Source organism: Squalius cephalus (genome assembly GCF_949319135.1).
Source record: "Squalius cephalus genome assembly, chromosome: 22".
NCBI lineage: Eukaryota > Metazoa > Chordata > Actinopteri > Cypriniformes > Leuciscidae > Squalius > Squalius cephalus.
Genome location: NC_137143.1, coordinates 22,974,106 through 23,001,094, shown reverse-complemented (window position 1 = coordinate 23,001,094; position 26,989 = coordinate 22,974,106). Strand labels below are relative to the sequence as shown.

The 26,989-nt window shown below is 39.2% G+C and overlaps 1 protein-coding gene across 15 annotated transcripts in view; it reads left to right on the top strand.

Annotated features, from left to right (window-relative positions):
• Positions 1-23,288, top strand: part of iqsec1b (IQ motif and Sec7 domain ArfGEF 1b) — a 169,645-nt gene extending 146,357 nt beyond the window's left edge. For 8 of the 15 annotated variants that reach the window (XM_079858212.1, XM_079858219.1, XM_079858220.1 and 5 more), the window contains 13 exons: positions 6,761-7,034; positions 7,853-9,114; positions 11,085-11,246; positions 12,556-12,678; positions 13,720-13,886; positions 14,252-14,391; positions 15,837-15,866; positions 16,568-16,693; positions 16,970-17,069; positions 17,422-17,583; positions 17,773-17,949; positions 19,868-19,917; positions 22,145-23,288. In XM_079858212.1, coding sequence (XP_079714338.1) covers positions 6,761-7,034; positions 7,853-9,114; positions 11,085-11,246; positions 12,556-12,678; positions 13,720-13,886; positions 14,252-14,391; positions 15,837-15,866; positions 16,568-16,693; positions 16,970-17,069; positions 17,422-17,583; positions 17,773-17,949; positions 19,868-19,917; positions 22,145-22,696 — 3,325 coding nt within the window. In that variant the 3' untranslated portion in view covers positions 22,697-23,288. Of the gene's footprint in view, positions 1-713; positions 948-6,760; positions 7,035-7,852; positions 9,115-11,084; positions 11,247-12,555; positions 12,679-13,719; positions 13,887-14,251; positions 14,392-15,836; positions 15,867-16,567; positions 16,694-16,969; positions 17,070-17,421; positions 17,584-17,772; positions 17,950-19,867; positions 19,918-22,144 lie in introns of those variants that run through there. The other 7 variants (XM_079858224.1, XM_079858225.1, XM_079858216.1 and 4 more) reach the window with 3 other exon arrangements.
• The last annotated feature ends 3,701 nt before the right edge of the window (positions 23,289-26,989 follow it).

Genomic DNA, 26,989 nt, shown 5'->3' with positions numbered 1-26,989 from the left:
ATTTACTCATCTTCATGTCGTTCCAAACCTGTGTGACTTTCTTCTGTGGAACAGAAATACAGATATTTTGAAAAGTGTCTCAATGTTGTCCAATGTTGTTTTGGACACCATTGACTTTCATTATATGGACAAAAACTGTTATTTTGCATTCCACAGAAGAAAAGAAAGTCATACCAGTTTGAAACGACATGAGGGAGAGCCTCATTTTGTATTGAATTTTTTTATCTATCACTCTAATGCATCAGAAATCCACACAGCTGCTCAGAAATTCTACGGTTCGGTTGTAAGTTTGAGAAGGATTCATCATGGGTGTGCAAACTGGCCGTTGACGGAGCAGCTTTTTGGCTGCACTTCTCCAGTCCAGTCTGAAGTGTGTATGCAACACGTTATGAGCTCATATTACTGCAGCCGTTGAAACCTGAGAACGAGCGGAACTTCCTCCATCCAATCCATCTAGTTTTAGTCCATCCTGCGATCGTGCTATTTATAGACTCACATCCTTTTGTCATTCCAGAGGGGCTTCCCAATCCCTTCATGGCTTTCCAGCCTGAGTTCTTTTGGCTCTGTTGTTCCAGACTCGGCGGGCCGGCCCGTTCCCTCCTCTTTGGGTCGGGCTGGTCGTTTATATTCCCGCCATCACGTAATTAGTTTTCCGGACTGTGGAATTCCCTCCCCTTCCCTGCACACCCCTCAGAGCACCCCTTCCACAAAGTCAGAGGAAAAAAGGAGAGAAGGAAAGAGCACGCGCAACGGAGAGGGTGAGGATTTAGAGGTCTTTAGTCGGACTGAGAGCGTGCCTCTTTTTCCTATGAGACGGATTTGCCTGGCGAGGAGATGGGCAGCCACAGGCCAAAGGGATGTTGATGTTTGTAGGGATCAGAAATCGACATGTGGTGTTTGCACTGCGCTTCAGACAGAAGCCAGTCTCTGCTGGAACTGGGGAGCTGGTAAGACTTCAGTGTGTGTGCGTGTGTTTCAGAACACATATAGAAGTACATATGAGAAATGTGTTTTAAGTGCGTCTCTACTGTGTTTGTTTGCATTGGGACGGGGTGTATCATTGTATCAGGGTGTGTTTTTAAGTAGATCACAGATGTTTTATGTGACATTCAGGTCAGTGGTTCTTTGTTTCTTTTACCTGCTTTGAATTATGGGGGATCTTCCTCTATTGCGCAAACCTCTCCATTGTTGCTCTCAGCGCACTTCTGCTTCTAGTTGTGTGGTTGAGTGATGTTTTAGTTGATCTTGCACCGGATAGACACATTTATATCTTATGTCATTAGCCTGAAAATTGCTTTAATGTCATTGTAATGTCTTTTCTTTTCATGATGACCTCTATCCATCACTGATTGAAAATGCTGATTGTGTTAGTCAAAAAGTTACAACAAGAATATCTTTTTGAGGTCTCTACTTCAGCCATTCTGTATGTTTTTTTTTGCTAATGAATGAAGTATTTGTGTGAGTTGTTTGGCTTTATACTTGGCTCAGTCAAGCTAAAAAATATCTTATTAATAACAACAAATCGAGATATGTGTATTTATATTAGTAGATCAGCCCCATTGAAATTCATGTAAGACCAGAATAAGCTTAGTGATATTAGTAAAGCAAGCTTTATTTGAACAATAAGTGCTTTATGCAAGATGCCGGAGCATTTCCCAGTCATCAACAGGGCTGCATTCATGCGACGTGCCACGCTTGTGAATGGAGCCTGATTGGTCCTCTAATGCTCTCAAACTTGGATTTAGTGTGGATTTGTGTGTAACCTGTGTTAACAGCACAACATAATGTTTTTTGCAAGCCTGGAAAAAATAATAAGCAAAAAGAGTTTAGCTTATAAAAGCATTTATTGTTTTTAACTGTCTAATCTTCAACATATAGCATAGAGGAAAAACTAAAGTCAGGTGTAAGGGTGGCAATAAAAACCTTCAGAGCTTGAAGATTCAGAACATGAAAAAGACTCCAAAAGCAGCACCCAAGAGTTCAAATGACACGTAGTTTAGGTAAGTGAAATGTAAATGAGCTTGTTATTTTACCTTGTTAGACTCAGCATCTGTACTTCAACTTCACAGCAAATTAGATGAAGTACAAGGTTTAAGTTACATAAACTCAGCAGAAATGGCTGTCAAAAAATTGCCTTATTGCAGACTCTTATGATTGTTGCAGGGTTTGAATGTAAAAAAAAATGCATTTAATTTAAGATGATTGAAACCAGTGGTGATTGGTTCCTCTTTGTATCGGCATGTTGTAAGTCAATAGTTTCTTGGCTTTGAGTTTCAAACTAGTAATATAGCACTATAATATAGAGGTCTTCTTTTGATAGACTCATTTAGGTGAACTCCAAAGGGGAAAGCAAGAGACGGTGCGTTTCATCTTCTGTCAGATCTTAACACCTCACCATCTTGTTAGCACTTGCGTTCTCTTACCCTTGTCAGAACCTCCCACATCTCTCTGAGCTGGACGTGACTGGAGCCCAAACTAGTCCGATAGAGGCGCCTCCTCTTGCTGCCTAATGAGACCCTCTGGAGAATAAAGAACTTCGCCAGCTGTCTTGAGTTATAGATTTGAGTATGACAGAGAGCCTCAGTTGTCTCCACACTTCACTTGGTTTGCTAAAATCCCATCTATAGTGTGTAAACTACATTTGAGTGTAATAAAATAACATAGTTTTATATGTATAACAGTTTTTTGGATAGTTTAGCCAAAATTGAAAGTTTTAAGATAATTTACTCACCCTCATGTTGTTTAAAGCTGATTTCTTTAATGTATTATGTTAGTTGAACTATCCCAGGGATGGGCAACTTCGGTCCTGGAGGGCCACTGTCCTACAGAGTTTAGCTCCAACCCTGAAAAAATCACCTGCCTGTAACTTTCTAGTAATCCTGAGGACCTTGATTAGCTTGTTCAGGTGTGTTTGATTATAGTTGAAGCTAAACTCTGTAGGACATTGGCCCTCCAGGACCGAAGTTGCCCATCCCTGAACTATCCATTTAAAGTTGGCTAAATTCTGAAATGCTCATTGTTGCCCCTAGTGGTCTGTTTGTTTCATTACAAGAATGGAAGTTAAATTTTGATGGACTTAAGCTAATCTGTGTTTGTTTTAACAATGAACCTATTTCTAATTAGTGTTTTGAACTGCAGCGTATAGATTTAAGAGCGCAGCCCTCGGCTCAATTAAATCAGGCTTTTTTTTCCCTCATTAAATTCAATTTGCTGCTGTGTTCACTGTCTTATAAAATAACATGAGGCAGAAAATTAAAATGAGAGCTAGATTGTCAGTCATTCAGCTTCATCCCTCCTTGTAGTTTAAACTTAGTGACTCGACCTTGAACATTTAGGCCATTGTATGTTTTTTTTTTTTTGCTCTAAGATGAATTAATGTCCTCCATTTCAGAAAGTTGTTCATTTTGCCCCACACCATCACTGTGATGATCTCAAAACACTTCCAAGTATTTATTTTCTGATATTTTTCATTGAATCTATTCTCAGACCTGTCATCTGGCATCCTCAAAGGATTTTATATCGCTTGTGTTTACAATAATTGCAACTTTTTCAGACACCGTCATCTATCATGGTTTAGGGGGAGTCAGACTTTGAAAATACCCTGGTTCTCCTCAGAGAGATGAGAAGGCTACCAAACAAAATGAAAATTGTATTTGCTGCCACCCTTCAAGGGACCCGCTGAGAGCTCTTTCAGGAGACATCAGGCGGCAGACACTGAAAGCCGTTCGAGCCGGGTGGCCTCAGTGCAAAGATGTGGGAAAATTAGCTGCCAAATTCATCATCTGAATTACCTTGCAGCGTGTTTTCATATAATGTACAATCATGTGTAACAAAATGTCTTCATCTTCCTTTATTACCAAACACTGTGGGCAGGGCGGTAGTATTTAAGTGTGCATGTAGGAATACATGAAACAAGGCCATTGTATTAACCTTTATATCTATATATAACCTCTGACTTTACCCATCTTACCCCCTCATTAGCTGTGTCCTTCAGAGCGGCAGGTGGGCTTTATGTGTGTTCACTGACTCTGGGTGATGTCTGGAGGTCATGTCATTGGCTCTCAGAGACACCCCAATGTGCTCTGCATGATAATACAGGCAGTACTAGGGTTGAGAATTGAGAACCTTGTGCTACTAAATCTACAGCATTGAAAAGACAACACTATCGGGGTTGTCTTATTCTTGAAATTTATGACTGGTTGATATGGTTCTTTTCATTAAATCGGAAACATATAGTGGGTTCTAATTCATGAACAAATGTCAGTTCACATACAGCTTTAAACTGAAGTGTTTATTTGATGTGTATCTATGCACATTGTGATTTTTAATCAGTAGTATTTTTTTAATAGTTTTTTAGGCCAATTATTGGATTGTATTTATGCCATTAAAAATTGTTGTAAATTTATGTTTTTTTAATTTATAGTGTTATTTACATATTATGATATTTTGAATTTTCTTTTTTTTTTGTAATTTTATTATTTGCTTCTTTTTTGCTTTTATAATTTTTATTTTTTTGTTCTTGTTTTTTAAATACTTTTTTTTTTTTAGCTTTAATTGATATATATTTCAGTTTTAGTTTTATAAATATTAGCATGTCAACCCAAATTATTTTATTTCAGTTAGTGGCCAAGGGAACATTTCTAATGTTTTTATATTTAATTTCCGCTTATTTCATTTAACGGAAACCATTTTTTATATTTTTAGTTTTAATTAACAACAACAACAATAAAAAAAATCTCAGAACTTGACAATGAAATTGTACTTCTTTTTCCCCAAATATTTATTCTTTTCTGTTAAGGATCTAAAACCAGTAAATATATATTACTGTGGCATGCTTTGTGCCGTATGGAGCGTATAAAGGAGACATTCATTTAGCCTTCTTGTTGTCCCTATGCACTGTAATCGATTCTACAGCCATGGCCTGTGACTCTGAGGAAACATGTTTATGTTTTTGTGGCGACATCCCCTTTGACTCTGTAGTTCAGAGCATTTTTTAGAGAAGCAGCAGGTGTATACAGACGTGTCAAAAGGTGTGAGAACAGTCTATCTCTTCGACCTGACATCTCTCGGGCATATCCTCTGTATGTCATTTGAGGATCACAGCACTAGCTCCGGGGATTGTATAAGGGGTCTCATCGGCTCAATAGAGCTTGCCTCCTGAGGATATTACTTGTTGAAGTCAAACTACACCAAGCTCTCGTATTGTCTTATCCAAGATTGGAAACGCCTACAAACAGTACAAATGCTCCGACTTCTATATACCCACACCTTGGTCGCTTTCCCCTATACAAGATGAACAAATTCAATCAATCTGACTTTGTCAGTGTTCTCATCTCTGTAATACTGAGTGCTCTACTGCACACAAATTCATTTAATTAAAAGAAGAGCACTTAATCTAGAAAGTTAATCTACTGGCACTTAGCTGATGCAAGAAAGTGTGTTGATGAGAAGCAGTATTCGTGCAAAACAAACATGTACTGAAATAATTCAGATTTAGCTTTGAGATCTTTACCTCAAAGTATATACAGTAGTGACAGCTGACCAAGTAGGATGTCTTCTTGGAGCAATATTTCTATTAAATAGAAATAAGCAAATAAGCAACTAGTTAATAGTGAGAATTGGGCACTAAACTAAAGTGTTACCCAGATATGTATATAGCTGATATCTATCAATATATTATGCATTCCTATATTACTATTATCTGTCATCTCTTTCACTGGTATAACTGATATTTCTAATCAAATAACCCTTGTTATACTTTGACCTTTCCAAGCAATCACATTAGAGGTGGCGTGAAGTGTCTGGTTGAAGTGTGTGATTGTTTACGAATGTGTCACAGTTCTCCTTTTACTCATTGCCTTGAGCAATAAAAGTTATTTGCCACAGAAGGTATTCCTCTGCTAAGGTTTTGACAGGTAGGAGTTATGCTGTTGATTCTCTGCTCTGCGTCCCGGAGTGTGTTGTTTGGTGTGTAAGCATGATGTATGTGAACGCTGTCATACTGCTTGAATGTTTTATCTTAGTATGCAGTACTAGAGAAATGTAGGTGCTAAAACACATGCTATAGAGGCTGTATGTTATAATAGTTTGAAACTCACAGATTATGCCAAAGCACCAAGGTAAATACTAACCTAATCAATCATTTAAGGAAGTTTCCTGAACATCCAATAGGAAGTGTTTGTAATCATTGCTCTTTACTTATCTTGACAGAGGTGCATCATACCACAACGTGTTGCTATAAACATAGTCGTTTGCTTTTATACCTCCACACTAGTTATAAAGTTCAGCTCGTGACCTCACGTGTAAGCTTGTGGGAGTGGATAATGGGATTTACAATGAACTTTGATTTGTGTCTGGGAAAACACGGTTGCATGTGTTGCGTCTACTGTATAAAGCGGTTAGTGCTGGCCTGTAGAATTTTGTCTGAATCTTCATATTTCTTCATAGTTATGAATCTGAATATGCAGTCTGTATTGAATGTTATGCCATAAAAGACCACGAAATAATGACACGAAACATCTTTCCATTTCATGCAACAGAACAGTACAAGTCGGTTCCTTTTAGTAAATCAAAAACATACCACGCAAGTAGTATAGTCTGATTCTCGAACAACTGACTCATTGAATCATAATGAGAATTGAATCAAAATCCGAATCCCTGCTGGTATGCCTCATTCATTTGACAGTATGAACTGTTTATGCTCCTTTTTTGTCTATTCTAACCCACAATACTTACGATTTCTTTCTTTTTCCCTGTACAGTGTGGAAGGTGAGGCTCCGGGCGGTGAGGCGGGCCCCTCTCTAGAGAACAGTGGGGGTTACTTACGAGGGCCGGTGAGCCGCAGTGCCATCATCAGTGGCGAGCACTTCGACGGCCCACCACTGTACGCTCACGAGGTACGGCAGCGCCCCCGGCGACCCAAACTCCAGCATTCCCAGTCGATCCTACGCAAGCAGGCAGAGGAGGAGGCCATCAAACGCTCCCGATCACTGTCTGAGAGCTATGAGCTCTCCACCGACCTCCAAGACAAACAGGTAGAGTTCTTCAGGATCTTTAACTGGAAGGCTACCAAGAAACCATAAATTCTCCACCAACTATTTGTATTCACATTGCGATGAGCCGTTATGGTGCAGAGGGAGTGTGATTGAGGTTCAGTGGCTTCATATTATACTTGATGTACTTCCCCTCAAAGGACTGTGTAAATAAATCTACTTTATTGTAGTTGGTTGAACATAAATTCCTTGCTTGTGCTGACTGCATGTCTTTCATATGAAGTCATTTAATACACCCAAAGGCTGATATGAGATCAATGAGAGCTTTTTTGGATTTGGGAGATGAGAATCATAACTCAATGCATGCTGGGAGAGTGATTCATATTCAGAGTGGTACTATCCAGAGGCGTGCTGCCCACCGTCTCTGTGTGAGGTCCCACAGAGCTGAGAAATTTGATTAGTTCTGCCCATTCTTCAGGCTAAAAAGGTCTTGGGCTGGCTTTAGCATGGGAGTAGGTTATAACTGATTGCTTAGGTACCGTGCTAAAGGCGTTCTTCAGTCCTCAATGCCTTTATAAGGGGATGAAATGGTGAGTTTTATCCATCCTACCTGGCAAAATACCCAAGCTTTATTAGTTAATACCATGTGTGGCTTTTGTGTGTCTTTTTTTATTTATGTTGCTTACCATTTTGGGCTTGAGGTTTGGTCAAGTCATGTTGTGTCATGGGAGGGAGGACAAAATGCTTTTTAAGTCCCATCAACAACAAAATTCTGTAAGACTAAAGAAGGAGGGACATTTGTGCATGTGAGTTTGCTACTATCACTAAAAGTGGTGCATAATCTTTGTGTGTTTCCACAGGTGGAGATGCTGGAGCGCAAGTATGGAGGGCGTTTTATAACCCGACATGCTGCACGCACGATCCAGACTGCCTTCCGCCAATATCAGATGAATAAGAACTTTGAGCGCCTCAGGAGTTCTATGTCGGAGAACCGCATGTCCAGACGCATAGTTTTATCCAATATGAGAATGCAGTTTTCGTTTGAAGGACCTGAAAAAGTCCATAGTTCCTATTTTGAGGGGAAGCAGGTGTCTCTTACCGACGATGGTTCTAAACTAGGAGCCTTGGTGCAATCGGAGCGCGGGGAAATGGTCCCCGCCAACATAAAGTCACCTGTGGTCCAGAGCGATTTCACGGATGCCATTACTGAGCTGGAGGACGTTTTCTCTCGACAAGTGAAGTCTTTGGCAGAGTCAATAGATGATGCTCTGAACTGTCGCAGCCTACATGGAGACGAGGGACAGCCAGAGTCAACCAGAGGTCATCCAGACATTGAGAAAGAGGTTACCTACCAGGTCAAGCCTTCCCACAGCAGTGACCACCGTAAGCGAGATGAGATGACAGCATCCTACAGTGATGTGACACTTTATATAGATGAGGAAGATCTGTCCCCTCCTCTTCCTCTAACACAATCAGTTGAAAGACCTTCTAGCACGGAGTCAGATCTTCGTCTACGTTCATTGAACTCCTCGCAGGACTACTGGTCTCTAGCTCATAAAGATGAAAAGGGTGACACGGACACTAGCTGCCGCAGCACCCCGTCTCTGGAGTGTCAAGAGCAGAGATTGAGAATAGACCACCTACCCCTGCTAACTATCGAACCTCCCAGCGATAGCTCAGTTGAGCTGAGTGACCGCTCTGACCGAAGCTCCCTCAAAAGACAGAACGCTTATGATCGGGGCATCGCCAGCCAGCAGGGCAGCCCAAAACACATCCCCTCTCACGCGCTCCCACCACGGGGACCTGCTAGAGATGACGAGGCTCCTCGGCATCGGCCGCGGCAGCTGGAAAGCCACCTGGCAATCAATGGCACCGGCAACCGGCAGAGCAAATCAGAGTCCGACTTCTCAGACGGCGATAATGACAGCATCAACAGCACTTCCAATTCCAACGATACCATCAACTGCAGTTCAGAGTCCTCATCCAGGGATAGTCTTCGAGAGCAGACTCTCAGCAAGCAGACGTATCATAAGGAAACACGCAACAGTTGGGACTCCCCAGCGTTCAGCAATGATATCATCCGCAAGAGGCACTACCGCATTGGCCTGAACCTTTTCAACAAGTAGGTGAAGTATGAATGCATGCTTTTGGTAGTAGAAAGCTAGTTGGGAAAAGATTATATTGGTGGAGTGCAGAGACGGCAGTTTCCTCTCTTTGCGTAAAACATCCACATTTTTTGCTATAAGCTAACTTCGCACTCAGTTACTGTAAAGGCGCAGTCACATTAGCAAAACTTTGGCTAAATTTTACAGACAAATTAGGTCCATTGTTAATAGTGTAGAGAAACAGCATGAAGCTCAGCATACTAACAGGATCGCTTCCAAACCAAGAAGCTTCATATTACTAAATGCAGCGAATTTGTGTGTTCAAAGTTCAACAGACTTGAATCCGATGTGAAATCTGTGTCGGGAACTTTTTACCTCACATGCCCCTCACGCAAAATTCCAGATTGTGTGGATTCCTATTGAGCGTACTGCATTTCTCCTGCATTGTGACCACACCTTAACTAATTTCCTTACAGTTACAAGAGCGATACATTAGTATAAAGACATTTTGAATACCCTTCACATTTAAAGGTAGGGTAGGCAATTTCGGAGAGGCTAGCAATAGCAAGCTAGATGGCATGGCGTGAACGCAGCATAAGCTCATTGTTTTGGTTCAGGAGGAACTGTAACAAACTGCTGTTTGTTTGCGGCACTCGGTTGACTGTCTGTCTACAACTGTGCATAGCATTACGGAGCGCGCTGACGACGTGCGATGTCTGTGCGAGCAGGGTGCGTAGAGGTATGGAAATACATGTTGACAGGCTGGTAGGATAACATTTTTTGGTTCTGAGACTTCCACAGAAGTCATTTGTACTGTACTTGTTTTAATATTTAGACCACTTCTATTATTGATTGCTTTCAGGATGTGAAAAGTTTCAACCATATAACAAAAAGTGTTTAAAAAAATGTCTACCCTATCCTTAAGAGATAATGACGCATTACCCAACATTTTATTGTATCATATTTTTTGGCATGCCCACACTCACGTTCACCTTTTGCTTCTTTGTTATATTATTTCTGACACAGCTAAAAGTTTGTTAGCACATTACGTTATGTGAATTGTTGCTGACATTCAATTCTATTATACTTTACACATTTGTAAACCTTAAACGTTACAATTATGCATTTGACAAATGTCTTTATCCAAAGCGACTTACATTCAAGTGATCACACCTATATCTTTTGACCGCCATGCTCTACTGTTTTAGCTACAGGACCTCACCTCACTATAGGCAAAAATGATGCTCCTCATTCCCACACTGCTTACATACTTTGGTTTGGAGTGTCATGTTTCAGCTGTATTGAGTAATGATTTTCATTATCACCAATCGGAGCTGTGTTAATAGCTGTGTTTTTTTAATTATCATCTAAACCAAGCACACAATGCACAGTAGTCATGTGTTTTCCAGACATTCATTATAATTTTGGCACTTTTATTTATTCAGTACGTGTCTGTGTGCATGCATGTGGTGCTGTCTGTTTGATTGCCACTCAGTGCTCTAAATTTGATTAGTGATCAAGCAATTAGAACCATGATGAGAGCATTGCTGATCAAGGAAAGCACACTGTCCTCATAACCACAGTTTACCATCTTACTCTGTGTACTTAAGACAAAGAGATGTGTTTTTTTTTAAGCTTACAAAAGTGTAGGGGTTGATCATTTATTTTGCAATCATGAGGTATTTCAAATCAGATTTCATTTTTTTTATTGAACAGATTAAGGTGCTTGATTGAAACTGCTGGACTGTGCATGTTTATATGCCAGTATGTGTGTGTGTTTGTTCATTTAAAGCTTTGCTTTAAAGGGGCCTCTAATCTTAGATGATTGTGGATTTGTCTGTCTTTGCACTGGGCCGTTACTTTCCTTTTAATCTTGTGTGGTAATGGTTCAGTCACAAGAACATACTTGATCTGAGAGCTGCTTAGTCACGCATTGGGACCAGTAAATGCACTGTTCAAACTCTTGATCTTCTTTTATTGTCTCTAGGAAACCTGAAAAAGGCATCCAATACCTGATTGAGCGAGGATTTGTCCCAGACACACCTGTGGGAGTTGCCCATTTCCTGTTACAGAGAAAAGGGCTAAGTCGACAGATGATTGGCGAGTTCCTGGGCAACCGGCAGAAACAGTTCAACAGAGATGTTCTTGAGTATGTTCAGAAAATTTAACTGGGTTAATTGGGTGTATTGTATTAAAAAAACAATCATCCAAAAAGTGAGATATACTACAAAACCAAGTTATTTCAAATATAATATGCAGCCATGTCCACGCGCATAACACATTTTGTTTTGTTTTGTGCATGTTATTTACAATTAGTTGTCTCTGCACATTATTTCAGCTAAAATATAAATAATTTACAATCAGCCTGTTTTTCATCTCTGTTTAATTTATTCAGTCTGTGCTCCAAGTAAACCATATTTGACCTAAATGCACAAAAAATAAAACACAAATTCTCCAAAGAAAGAAAAACACAAAGAAAACAAAACAAAATTCTCCATCATGATAATCTTTAATTTTACGATGCTCCTTTGTAATTTTGCTTTTCACTATCCTTCACTATCCTTGCTACATAAGAATGAACTAGTTAAAGCCAATATCACTGGAGCCTGTATGAATTTGTGTTCCCTCCTGGGACAAACTGACCACCATGTGTAAGCCTTCCAAGCTCTTGTGGCTTTGAGCGCATGGAGTATCAAAGGTGGAAAACATCATAGTCCATTGTCTCATAAACTGGTTCTTTTGCAATTGTATATTACCCACAACCATTAAGCGTCCTCTTTTTCAAAATGAGTGAATTTAGGATCAAAGGTGGAAAACATCACATTCTATTGTCTTTGAAACTGGTTCAAAACCACAACCATTTGCTGTTATTGTTAGTGTCACCGTGAAATTAGGGAGCATATGACAAACGATTATTCCAGCCAGACCTTTGTTGGGATTAAAATGTGAGAGAGGATGATATATGGACTGTTACACTGCTTTATACTGTATATATTGACTGAGGTGTCTGGGTTCGTACTTTTCAGGCACCATGTGTCTGAAAGGAACAGTCAAGATAATGGGGACAGATAAAGCCATGCAGTCTGTGTTCAGCTCCATCTGACAGCTCTTTTTTTAAAGGCACTTCCTTAAAATCAGTAAATCTTGACATGTCAGATTAAATGCACTCTGAGTATCCCTGGAGCAAAATGTCCCTCAGTTTGCTTTGTATGCCCCACGGTTGTGATTTAGAGACTGATAGAACTTGCTTTTATCTGAAAGACTAAATTTGACTAAAAGCAATGACCACTCTCAGTTTAAAATATCTTTATGTTTGCCGTGATAAAATGCATGGAGTAGAATGTAATTTTGTCTAGAAGATTTCCAAACCATTATTGAATACACCATCACGAATATACTGTAGTGCAGGAAAGAATGCGGCAGTTCTTTGAATACTCTGTTCATTATCTTTTTTCCAGCTGTGTGGTAGATGAGATGGATTTCTCTGGAATGGAGCTGGATGAAGCCTTGAGAAAATTCCAGGCGCATATCCGGGTGCAGGGAGAGGCACAGAAGGTCGAGCGACTCATTGAAGCCTTCAGGTGAAAAACAATTCAATTGATTCTTTAATGTGAAACAAACAAAAAAAAACATAATTAAAGGGATAGTTCACCCAAAAATAAAAACACTCATGTCATTCTAAAATGGTATAATTAGATCCGTCTGATTTGTGAATGGCTCATTCAGACCTGTTCTGTGAACTGGCTCAAATGATCTATTAAAAAGATCCAATGATTTATAATCAGAATAATATTTTGTAAAGAATCCCAAAGAGATAGTGTGGAAATCAAGATTTTCATTGGATAACGACACAAATGTCGGTCTGCTCCTCTACAAAACTACAATATTGCTTCATGAGATTTGGAATATAGCTCATGAGTCATATGAACTACTTTTATGATACTTTAATGAGGCTTGTTTGACATTTTTTGAGCTGGACAACCTCAGCGTTAATGTTAATGTTCATTTTATTGAAAAGAGTGGACAGGATATTCACCTAAAATTTGCCTTTTGTGCTCCAAATTGACATGTCATATGGGTTTTTGGACTGACATCTGGTTGAATAAATAATAAGAGAATTTTAATTTTTGTGTGAACTGTCCCTTTAAGAGAAGCTTGGTGATTACTAAATGAAAATCGCTTTAAAGTAAAATTTTGTTTATATCCAGTAAGTCGCTAGGATAGTTTGTTTTCTTGGCATTCATTAGATTGCACCAACACAAAAGCATTATACACTCCCCCAGCCCTCAGAGAACATTGTTCGATCGGATCTCAAGGGCTGTCTGTCATTTGAGCACTCCAGCGGTTGCCTATTCACCACCCTCAGACCTTCAAAAAATATTGTTATAGCTAAACCCTTTCAGCCAGACATATTCTTTCCGAATGAACTGTTTAAAGTCCATTCAAGAGTTATCCAAGAGAACATAGCTCTTTACCACGGTGGCAGTTTTACCATTCTCTTGTCATGCTAGTGCATCCAGAACCAATTACTCACCAGAGCAACTATTGATTCTGTGGAAGTGGCGTCTCATATTAACGTTTCACTTTGTTCATTTGCTGTTGTTTTTTTTATTTCCATTCAGTCAGCGCTACTGCATCTGCAACCCGGGGGTGGTGCGTCAGTTTAGGAACCCAGATACCATCTTCATCCTGGCGTTTGCCATTATACTCCTCAACACGGACATGTACAGCCCAAACGTGAAGCCGGAGAGGAAGATGAAACTGGAGGACTTTGTAAAGAACCTTCGCGGTGAGATTCACATTACACTGCAAACAGAATCTATTTCATCCATATATTCCCCCTTAAAGTCATTTAGAGGTTTTTGTTATATTAAAAAAGAGAATACTTAAATCTGCTCAAATTAAGCTTAATAGATGTGCTTTAAACTGATTAATGGCCTCATTGGGATAGCAACGACATCTTTCTGGTCACAACCTTGCATAATAATTGGAGCAAAGCAAACAGAGATTCACCTTTAACCTAGATATGTTAATATATTCACAATGTGCTTCAAATGTGCTTAACCTACTTTTCGAATTCTTTCCTCAAATTTCCGTAAATCTTTTACGTGCCCTAATTATCCATGGGCTTTTGTTTGCGCTTCCTGTGCGTAGGGGTGGACGATGGCGAGGACATCCCTCGAGAGATGTTGGTGGGCATCTATGAGCGAATCCGGAAACGAGAGCTTAAGACAAACGAAGACCACGTGTCCCAGGTGCAGAAGGTGGAGAAACTCATTGTTGGCAAGAAGCCGGTGAGTGTCATGGTCACTTTAGTCTTCCACACTTCTATCCAAAGTAACTTGCAGTGCCTTCATTGTTGGAGCAGTCCATGTCTATCCATCATGTTGTGAACTTACACTGACCCTGGTTCTAGAAATGACGCTTTATCGATTCCAGTCATGGTCCACTGGTGTGAAATGATCCAAGGCCTTTGGTCAAACATGTTCTTTTCCCCACCTATTGTGTGTTTGTATGCTTTCGCCACTCTATGCAGTGTAGATCTATAGGTTTTATCATTCTGTCAGTCACCTCTGTTTTATCCTCAAGAGACACATGACATTGAGACTCTGAGAAGGTTCTTTATCTACAAGATGTTCTTCTTTATGACAGATCTAATATCTCAAGACCTTCACGGTATCTGACTGTGGTGTCTGTGCATGCATGTAAGTCATGTGGCAAGGGTTGCGTGATGCTCTGCAGTGATAAATGGGATTTGCTTTTCCACAGAGGCCGTCAGAGTTATCTAAAGATGAAATCTTCTGACAGTTCACCTCTTCTGAACTCAACCACCGTTTCATGCAGTACAGCGAGTTACAACCATAGAAATTATTCAGAGGAGGAAACATGTTCAATGTGATGCATAATGAAAGTTGTTGTTGTTTTTTTGCTGAATGATTAATAATAAAATAAATGGTTTAATTAAATGTATTTTTTATCAATGTATTGCATTATATTATTATTTTCAGGATTCTTTGATTAAAGAACAGCATTTATTTGAAATAGAAATCTTATAAAAGTCTTTACTGTCACTTTTGATCAATTTAATGTGTCTTTGTCTTTGCTGATTTAAAATAAAAGCAGGTAGATTGTTAGACCACTAGAGTTCACTCAAGTCTGTTAGCTTGATAGATGTACATCTGGAGAGTGGTATTCTTTAATCCACAGAAGATAAGTACAATATACATCATCCCTCCAACAGAGTTGGTCTCTCCCAAGGATAAACTAACTGAAGCTGTTGCATCTTCATGCCTGTCACACAGTTGAATTTGGAGGCACTGTGGGTTTTCAGAGCTGAAATAATTAACATTTAAGCTGTAATGGAAATGGCACACATGACTTAGTTGCCAGGAAAGCTTTCTCCCTGGTGTATCTTCCACACATCTTTGGAGAAGACATAATAGAGATCTCCTGTGGAGCTCAGAAAGAAGGCTGCTGTGCCTGAGACCCCTGCCTGAAGACATGTAATTAGGTTTCTCAAAATGGGCCGAGACTTCCTGTCACAGTTTCGAGAAGCAGCAGTTTGGCTCCACATTAACCTCCCTTCTCACCCCATTCATACAGTACAGCTCACATCTGACAGGTAGACGGAGGGGGGTCTTAATAACGAGAGAGAGAGACCACTTTCTGACCTTCAAGCCTCCCCTCAGTCTTCTCACTATGATTCTTACTCATCCGTCTCATTTTTTCCTCTTTTCAGATTGGGTCTCTGCACCATGGCCTTGGATGTGTAAGTATAATGTTCACTTTTTTTTATTCTATCAATGTCATTCAACAATTTAAATCTGATAACTATAGTTAGAAAAAATTTGTTTAAATTTTTTTTTAATTATTTTAGTTTTTAGTTTTTGCACTCCTTCTGGTCAGTTTTTGAAGTATAAAGTAGTAGGTTGGAGGTTTGAAATAAATAAATATTATTTAATAATAAAATAAAAAATATATTATGAAATTAAACCAAATAATTATTATATCTATTTTTATGTTACTAACTGAATGATTTACTCTATATAATGTATACTATCTGCTATTTTTTATAAAAATATATATATTTTCCACATTTTAAAGTAGTATGCTACATTGTGGTCAAATGATCTTGTTTTGACCTAATTTAAATGTTTTTGTATAATTTGACAGTCTGGTCAAATAACAAATCAGGAAAAACACGTTAAAAATGTTGGAACTGGTAATGGCAGGTCAAGTCGAGTGCATTGCTGAGTATGCACATTTTCGAGTATGCACATTTTCAAGCAGTATACTATAGAGCTTACGGCATAGAATACTGCTTGAAAATGTGCATACTTTGCAGAGTACAGTGTATAAATAAGTACTATATATTGCAGCAATACTTGATATTAATTATATTCTGAACATGTCTAGGATCTCATTTATGGACCAGGTTCGGGCTAATCGATATTTGTTCCCCACATACAGGTGCTGTCCCTACCACATCGCAGGCTGGTATGTTACTGCAGGCTGTTTGAAGTGCCGGACCCTAATAAACCTCAGAAGTTGGGTCTCCACCAGAGAGAGATCTTCCTGTTCAATGACCTTTTGGTGGTAAGAAAGCACACACATCATAGCCCATGACACAAAACAGGACAGAAAAAATGAGACCGAACAGTCTTACTGTACACCATAGCGTCTTTTGTTATGTTGTTATGTTCTTGTTGTTATGATGGTGTAATGGTCAGCAAGACATTTTTAGCCCAATTCTAGGTTAGTAAGTGTACATCATGACAGTCAGAAAGTGTTACTCAGCTTTTCCGGAGGCTCAAAGAGAAGAGAAGATAATTAGGAACAGATGGAGTCCTAATGTTACTGCTTTTGATTCAGGTCACTAAGATTTTCCAGAAGAAGAAGAATTCTGTGACGTACAGCTTCAGGCAGTCCTTCTCTCTTTACGGGATGCAGGTGCTTCTGTTTGAAAACCAGTGTAAGTACCCATAGCGAAGGGTCAAAGCCCTTTTGACCCCATATTGCCCTTTTCTGGACTATGTTTAACCTTATTCATACAGTTTGATTGCTGGGGTGTCATGTAAAAACCAGGCTTTTCACTGCACAAGAAAACAAGAAACAGGTGTTAAAGGTCATGAAATGCTTGCTTTTGATCGAAAACAAATTAAAAGTATTGTGGATTAGGATGTATTACCAAGATTAACATCACTGTCATACACGATTGTGAAATGTGAGAATATCGATTAGCGTGTCCCTCTGAAAAGGGCACGTCTGAGTGCTGACATGATCCGCCAGTCTGTAAATATTCCCCTCCCGCTGCTGCTTTTCAGATTACCCCAATGGAGTGCGTCTCACTTCAGCTCTTCCAGGCGCAGACATTAAAGTTCTCATTAACTTCAACGCCCCCAACCCGCAAGACCGCAAGAAGTTCACAGATGACCTGCGGGAGTCCATCGCAGAGGTGCAGGAGATGGAGAAGTACAGAATAGAGTGTAAGCGGCTCTCATTCACTTTCATTATGTTGGAAAGAGTGACCAGGATGGTCCACAGAAGAAAGTCATATGGGCCTTAAACAATGTGGTGCTTTTTCAAATAACTTGAACTGCAAACCCCGTCTAATGTTCGGTGCGTTGAAGTAAAATGACATGTGAAATAACATGATGTTGATGTTTTTTTCACAGCTGAACTGGAGAAGCAGAAAGGTGTGGTCCGTCCCAGCATTTCCCAGAGCTCAGGACTAAAGAAAGACACAGGAAATGGCAATCTGAGTCGCACCAGTCTGGATGACAGCTACGCCATAGGTGAAGGCCTCAAGAGAAGTGCCCTCAGCAGCTCCTTGCGTGACCTTTCAGATGCAGGTGAGTGTACAGACCCACGTGACATGATGTGCTTCTGGCTTTATCTGTCACAACCTCTGATTAGTTTGTGCAGTCTTGTCCAAACAATACTTCGCCTCTTGCCAAAGTAGAGCGCTGAATGCTTGCTTCTAAATTGGTGTTTGTCCACAACCATTAGTGTAGCCTCAATTATTTATTAATTAGAGCTGGGTGATATATCAAATATTCACAGGATTTCATTTCCAATTTAAAATGAATAATTTGACTTGTTTAATGTGTTTTTATTGGACCATTAGTTATTCTAAAGACTAGTTTCATGGTCCTTGTCTAGTGAAAATCAGTATTGGGAAAGCATGCTTTGATTATTTTATATAGATTTTTACCAGTGTTGTTATTGTTAACTAAAACCAAAATGACTGAAAATTGTTTTCAGCAATTGAAATAAAATACAAATATTAGATGAAAAACATAACCCTATATCACCCAGCCCTGTTATGAATGTCCTTCGCCATGGCTAACGAAGCTAGAAGCATCCTGACAAATATTATCTTCCACATTCGTTTTTCCCACTCTATAATTGAACCTTCACACAATTTGTGAGCTGTGATATCTTCTCACTCTATTTAGCAGATGCTTTTGAGCCCTAAACATGGCAGTCACTACACTGGAAAAAAATGGATAGTGTGAAGTGTGACCTCACATGCCTTCTCTGTTAGAACAATCAGTTCACAGCGTAGTCACACTCCGTAAGTGTGAATTGAACTCGACCAAGCTGGTCGCTGAGTCTGACGACAGGAGACACTACACATGAGAACCTGAGAGATATCTGGAAGAGCTATGAATATCCCACTCCAGCAATCCTGTACAGCACTGAAAATGTGCGCAGTATCTTGTATATTATAATAATGGATTAAGAAGAATCTAAGAGTGTAGAAGTTGATAGCTCTGCTAACATTGTCATTCAGTCATTCAATACTTCTTCCAGATTGACGATTGTTTCATACTGCTAGTCTGAGCTGCCACATTTGTATTTGACCATACATCAAAAACGATAATGATTTTTTTTTTTTACTGTTTTTGCTTTTTTTTTTGTTCAGTTGCTTCTGTGATCTAGTGTAGGGATTATGGCTGCACGATATTGGAAAAAATTGACATTGACAGAACGAGTGGGGTGATTTTGTTGGAGATTGCAAAATAAAAATTATTTAAAAATCTGGAAAATGTTTTTAACTCCTGAAAACATTTTTTTTTTGTGGGAACCATTCTTTTGGGGTTGATCTTTTTTTTCACTTGGGTTTACTTTGTTTAAAAATATATCTTTAAGTTTGCAGGGCACATTCCCACTGTTTTTGACCAATTCAGTATAAAATAGTAATTATTGTGATTATTATTAAATAATATATTAAACAAAATAAGAAATATATTGTAATACTTATACTAATATTTATATCTTAATTTTTTTCATTTTCAAACATTAAACCATCAAGCTTTTATTCCATTCAATTGAATTCAGTTCAGTTTGATTGTGGGCAGCTCGTGGTCCGGTGAAGCTCTGTATCATGTGGATGAGCAGTGCCGCTCTGGAGCCGGTAGCACGTATATTTACTTAATTACATTGCATATCAATTTTAATTTGGTATATCGTGCAGCTCTAATAGGAATCTTCAGTTTGCTTGTAGTAATCAAAACCCAGTTTGCAGATGTAGCTGTACTATGCTTCTTGATGTTAGGACCAGTATACCCTCATCCTTCGGCCCTTTAAACGCTCCTGACCCACCTGGCTCTACCCTCCCTCCCTCCCTTTTCAGACTACGGCTGCTTGCTTCATGTCTCAATAGCGCCCCTGTAGGCAGGCAGGATATATACGCTTCTACATGCGCCTCTATATATCTGACTGTTCGAGCGTGCTCTAATCTATCATATTGCATGTCTCGCTCAGGCAAGCGGGGGCGCCGCAGCAGTGCAGGATCTCTAGACAGCAATATGGAAGTAAGTACCGTGATATAGGATGCAAGAACCTACAACAGGCCGCTATTCTGTGTGACAATGTTGCGTTTTGAAACTGCAACTTTGCTTTGTTTATTTATTCATTTCTCTGGTCTGTTCCATCTTTTTCTCTTTGGTTGCTTCTTTGCTCAGTAGTTTCAACATATCTGTATGTGTGTGGTGTTGTTTTTGGACTAAGTAGGCCACCCTGCATGCATGAGCTGCCTGTTCCTGTGGAGCTTATGTGGAATGACGGGCAATTCTGCCCCCGTGGCTCACATCACATATCATAACATCTCCACAGTCCAACTTAGTCAGCATGACTCAACTAATGCAAACATCCCATGTCACGTACAGTGGGCTGCGTTGTCTTTTTCCTTTGTAAAATGTTTAATTTGATTCCTGATGGCATGTTTCACTTGGCAGCTGCAAGTGAACAATAGTGTTCTGTTAGAGTACTTCAAAAAGTGCAAGTCTTCATTTCCTCACCGACCTCCAACCACTTGACCTCTTCCTCTCCAGCCCTAAAGCACCTTTTACCTCTTGGAATGCCTCGAAATGGTTTCCCATCTGTGTGCAGATAAGCATAATAAACACGAGGGAGTATAGCAAAGGAATCGATGCTATAACAGACTGGATTTGGATTTGCCATCCATTTAGTCTGTAGGTGTGCCTGTTTGATTGACAGCCTATCCTAGAATGCAGGAAAGCCCATATGCTCGCTTTAACATCACTAAATGCTGACTAACTCAATCTTGCCTGTTCCAGCTTTTGCATGTAATGCATGGCTTTCAGCGATCTGCTTCAGTCTTTTATAAATGCATTAACTGCTGATGGATGATCATGATGCATTGCTTGAGTGCTGGGTCCTTGTTTGACATAAAGGAATGATTTTTAGAGTACTTTTATGTGATACTATTTTGGGGATTAACTTTCTGGTCTGTATTACAGTACTGTTCAAAATGTTTGGGGTCAGTACAATTTTTTTTTTTTTTAAGAATTTGAAAGAAACTTGTATGATGCATTAAAAGTGACAGTAAAGACATAATGTCACAATATATTCCTATTTCAAATAAATGCTGTTCATTCAAACTTTTTATTAATCAGAGAGTCCCCCCCTCCCAAAAAAAAATCACTGTTTCCACAAAAATATTAAGCAGCACAGCTGTTTTTAACATTTGATAATTACAAGAAAATTTTCTTGAGCTTCGAATCAGCATATTAGAATGATTTTTGAAGGATCATGTGACACTGAAGACTGGAGTAATGATGCTGAAAATTCAGCTTTGCCATCACAGGTATAAATTACATTTTAAATTATATAAAACAGGTATTTTAATATTTCACAAAATAACTGTTTTTTACTTTATTTTGTTCAAATAAATGCAGCCTCTATGCGCATAAAAGACTATCAAAAATATTTAAAACATCTTACAGACCCCAAACTTTTGAACGGTTGTGTATTTCAGTTCTGTGAATTAAAATATGTGACATATTTAATTACTAGGGATGGGAATCATAAAGAATTGAATTGAAATGCACTTATTTTTGATTCTGAATCTACTGGATGGTTCCAGTTCCTTATTGATTGCATTATTTTATTGAAACAATTTTTTTTGTATATTAAGTACATTTGGTCCCTTTTTTCCAACAAATATACTAAACAACAACTTTTTTGTTACATGTCAATGCTTTTTATTAATAATTAAAGTGCAATTTATTATGTCAAAGCTTCATTGCTTTATAATCACCTAGTCTCTAACTCCACTGATTTTAGTGCCACAGTAACAGTTTATGGTTCTTCTTGATTTGGACATTACAAAAGTAATGACTTCAGTTCAAGAATCAAATCGATTTATTCAGTGAGCGAGCCATTAGACTGATTAAAACCAATAACTCATGGGTCCAGAACTCATTTGTGAGTCCTTTTAATGATTTAATAAAAATAAAATGGCTTACAAGAGTCATTTTTTAATGAACTGGACTATGCTGGTCCAAAGATATGGACATTCAAGAACCATTAACATGAAAATCATTGGTGGTGTTTTTTTTGTTTGTTTGTTTGTTTAAATAGAAAACTGGATTGGTTCCCAACCCTAATAATTTACACATTTAAATCAACCTAACATTTACAAATTCTGAATGCAGAATGTGAAATATATAATAAATGGAACTGTACACATCTCGTTTTTAACTTCTCCATTCTTCTCTCTCCCTCGTGCTCCCGCAGGGGTCCATCATTAGCAGCCCCCACATACGGCGCCGAGCCACTTCCAGCCGCGACTGCCCCTCCCGCCAGCAGTCCATCCCCAACTCCTCCTCTCTCCTAGGCTCCATATTCGGCACCAAGCGGGGCAAGTCGCCCTCTCTGGCTGCCCAGTCCTCCCACCCCTCCCACCCAACACTCATCTCTCACACCCCGCACCCTACCAACCTGCACCACACGGCCCGCGACGTCGTCACCGTCACTGAGACCCAAGCCCAGATGCACCCCCACCACGCTCAGTTTTGCCACATGCAGAACCCCCCTCCGTACCACCACCACCATCACTACCACCCCCCAGCGCACATTCAACACCCGCCCCACCAGTTCCACCCCACGCCCGGCCCCTCTTCCTCTCACAGCCACTCGCACGGCCCCCACGGCCACGGGACGCACCGAGACCTGTCGCACCCCGCCCACACCCAGCATGCACCTCACCACCACAGCCAGCCTCCGGCTCCTCCTCCGGCGGCCAGCAGCACCAAGCCCAAACACAGCGGCATCAGCACTGTGGTTTGAGCCCCTCCGCAAACTCTTTCCTCTTGGGAATGGGACCGTTTTTGGCGGGCTGTCCGTTGGGCCTCTGTTTAGATTGTAACTTGCGACGGATTGTTGCTACCTACCAGGACATGAACAAAAAGGGCACCTTGACTCACGTTTAACTCATCCAGCGCCCGTTTCCTCTGGGAAAGGGAGCCACAATGTGTAGCACCGGCCTTCTGGGGCGGCTAGAACTCAAATCATCAGTTCTTACCAGTCATTGCTCAAGCTGTAGAGCCCCAGACAAAGCTGCTGCTGCTGCTTCTTTTAGGCTCCATTTTAGAGACTCTCAACCTTCTCGACTCTGGCGGTGAAGCAAAAGCATGCGCAAAAGACCGTGGCAACTGTTTTCTTGTACTTAATTACCTAAATGCATTAACAAATAGCCTGCTTATTAGTTTGCAGAAACTATGTTTTTGCTAGAACAACGGTTTAAGATAACAGTCTGTCTAAGTCAGTCAAAACGAGTGGTGTTCCAGTATTTAATGTAGCTGTAGACCACACATTTCTGTGATATAGTTAGGGGACTATAACGTGCCAATTATTAAAAAGCAGTGACTGAGTTAATCAGAAAAAAAAAGAAAAAAGATTTGCTTTGTGTATGTCGTACATATAGTATTTTGTAAAATAATAATAATAATAATAATACTATTAGCAGCTATTGTTATTATTGGTCTAGAACAAAAATAGTCCGAAGCCTCAGATAAAATCTCAGTATTCTCTGTGTACTCACCACGTAGGGGTTACTAATTTTCACTGATACTGAACTCAGTAGGTGGCCAATTGAACAACGTGGAAATCATTGGTTGCCTTGGAGTTGGAAGATTCTCCCGGAATCTCCGGCTTGTGTTCGCACCACCTCCTTTGGGATCTACGTAGCGCAAACCAATCACAGGGACTCTGGGAAGGGGGAGGGCGGAACAAGGGAGCTCACTGATGGATCCTCCACGGCCTCGACTCATCGGTCCCGGCCACTGCTGCAACATGCTTTTATTTTTTTAACTATTTTTTTAGAGATGAATAAAACAATATGAAACAAATGTACATTTGAAGATGTTTATGGCAAAGCCGGTGCAATGAAAAGGCTATTTTGACGTCTAACATTAGGGGTAGTGTTTGTGTCGGAGGAAAGCAGGCTGATCGAATTCTCGCCCCATATTTTAAAAGCTTAGTTTGTGCAGAGATGTGGATTTTTCTCAGCAGGCTGAGCGTGTGCCCTCTTCTGTGTGGAAATGAAGTAGATTTGATACATATTCTTCTGTCCTCCTGTGAGAATGCCTTTCACTTGCTCAGAAACACAGCTAATGTAATGTAATCTAATGTAATGTAAACTGCATTTAATATGTAGCAGTGGGTCGGATGGATGTGTTCTCACTCGAAACGGTTTTTTCACACATATCCCCTTTCTTGGTTCAATTTTTGACTTGTTTTGTACTGTAAGTAGATAAATGGTGTTGGAGCTGTGATTCGATGTATTCGTTTTGCGTTCCGACGCTCTTTTAACTCAAGCACAGAGCTTCTGAACAGCACTTGTCTTTGTAAATAATCACTTAATGTACAGAAACCACGGCTGAAATGAGCTTATACGAGACCGGTGTCAGCAGTTGCGACATTTGCTGTGCGTTGTTTCTCTTTTTTTTTTTAACTAATCATGTGCAATATATATGTTTCGGTTTTGTAAATTCAGAATTTCAACCAGTTGTTTGGTTTGTTTGTTTCTGTTATATCACATTTCTAACATCATATACGTCTGACCCCATATTGTTTCTCGCCCACACCGACAACTTGTTCTCCCTGGTCTCTGTTTTACCTGCAACCTACAGTCAGGAATGTCAGCTAAAGTACTCTTGCATGTATATTGTACAAAAATATTCTCTAGATATTGCATATTTCCAGAGATATTATCAGTGTTACAGTTGACCGTTGTTAAATGAGTGATGATGATGATGATGATAATGATGAACATATTAAAATCTGTAGACTTCTCTTCATTCAAAACCTCTTTATCCTGTTTCGCACCAGAATAGAATCAATTAGGAGACATCAGTTTATTGTTTATCTGGGCTTAAAAATTAAACGCTGATCGTCAAATAGAAAATATTAGCCGGTAGCCTAATCGTAATGAAGTGCCGCAAGGGCGCGTCCGTATAGTAATAGAAGCTTACGGATAATAGAGCATAAATCCGTGTCTATGTCATTATCAGACTTCATAACACCTGGCTTGTTCCCAAGATGCACTGAGGCCAGTAGTTTGTACAGTACAGCATTAATCAGACTAGGACAGTCCATCTCTGTGTACGAATGCCATCACCCGAAGCCATTTCTGACTAAACCACCGACCATAAGTTCAGAGAGCTGTCAAGAAAGAGTCTTTTTTTTATGTTTTTTTTCACCTTTGTGTTGAATGTTTTTTTTATGGATTTCAGTGCAGTGTATTTGTAAATGTATTGTGCTGCTTCAGCTTTGTACTGTATAGTACTGGACGGTCAAGTCAAAACGTCACAAAGCTTTGCATGCAGCTGATGCCTAGCACCTCTGGTTGAAATGTGAGCTTATTTAAAAAAAATGAAGAAATGTGCTTTCTTTTTATTATGTTCTTTCTCATCTTTTGTTTGTTCGATTGGTTGGTTTTATTGTTTGTTTCTGTTTTGTTTGTGATGTTGGCTTGGCTTGCTGTTACATTTTACTCTGTGCCACTGCATCTCGGCATGTGTATCATTTGTTTACTCCCTAAAAAGATCATTACACTTCTGATTTGTTTTCTATAAAAAGCCTGTTGCTGTATATATCACAAACCAATGTGAGAAATTAGAAGAAGAAAAAAAAAGCATATCATATAGAAATCTATTATGGATGATAAAGGGAAAGTATAAGTGTTGGGGGTTTGTTTGAAGTGTATATAGTCTGTATTATACTTTTTTGTTTTTCGCTCAGCCATCGCATTGACGGTGTAGTCCTTTTCCAGCTTAAAGAGACTCATATTAACATGACACTGCTTCTGCTACCAAATGTACTTATTGAATTTGTCATAGGATCTTCTTTAATAAGCCGACTGTTACATGACTCTCACCGCCTTTCATGTGCGTCCACTCAAACATACATTTCTTTTCTTTTCTTTTTTACTACCAAATGAGGAGAGGAGAACTATGGTTTTAATATGCATTCTGTTTTTAAGTAGATGACAAGACCCTATTGATGTTTAACTATAACTGTGACCATGTTGAGAACATGAAATAAAACAATATACCATAAACCTGTATTGTTCTGCATTATAGCACACATTATGTTGATGTAAATCATTTTGAATGCATGTCCTTAGCGTTTTCTGTGGATCTCAAAATGAATAAACTCTTGTAGTTAGATATGAAGCATTAGAAATAGCCTTCAAAACTCTCCAAAGCCTTGCTGAATTCAACATAAAAGTATGTTTGAGTCAGCAAGGTCATTGCGTAACTGGTTTTATGAAAGGTTTGGTGGTTCTCAGAATCCTTGCCACAGTCTTTCTCATTCTAATTTTTAGTCTTCTCAGTACTTTCTTTATAAATGCTTTTATGAGCTTGTTTGTGAACGACAAACTCATGGTAAGTACTGGAATTGGAATATCAAAAAAAATCTTCCATTATACGCAGCTTAATTAGACATATTAAGAGCCGAGACATCATGCTTTGAAAATATAGAAAAATCTTTTTTTAGATAAATAATTTTATTCAGCAAGGACACATTGATTTATGATATTACAAAGGATTTCTATTTCAAATAAATGCTGTTCTTTTGATCTTTCTATGCATCAAAGAATCCTGAAAAAAAGTGTATTATGGTTTCCACAAAAAATATTAAGTAGCACAACTGTTTTCAACATTGATCATAATAAATGTTTCTTGAACACCAAATCAGCATATTAGAATGATTTGACACTGAAGACTGGAGTAATGATGCTGAAAATTCAGCCTTGCCATCACAGGAATGAATTACATTTTAAATCAATTAAAATGGAGTTATTTGAAACTGTAATAATATTTCACAATTTTACTGTTTTTACTGCATTTTTGATCAAATAAATGCAGTCTTGGTGAGCATAAGAGGTTTCAAAAATATATATATTTTAAATTTTAAACCAACCCCAGACTTTTGAATGGAAGTAGGCTATATTTGTAATAAAGATAAGGCTGAAAGCTTCAAGATTCATGTTTTCATGAAGAAACTGTGCACGCTTTGTGAATTCAGAGTTGTGAATGTCTGGATAAACCGTTTCTTATGCATGTGTGACGCTGT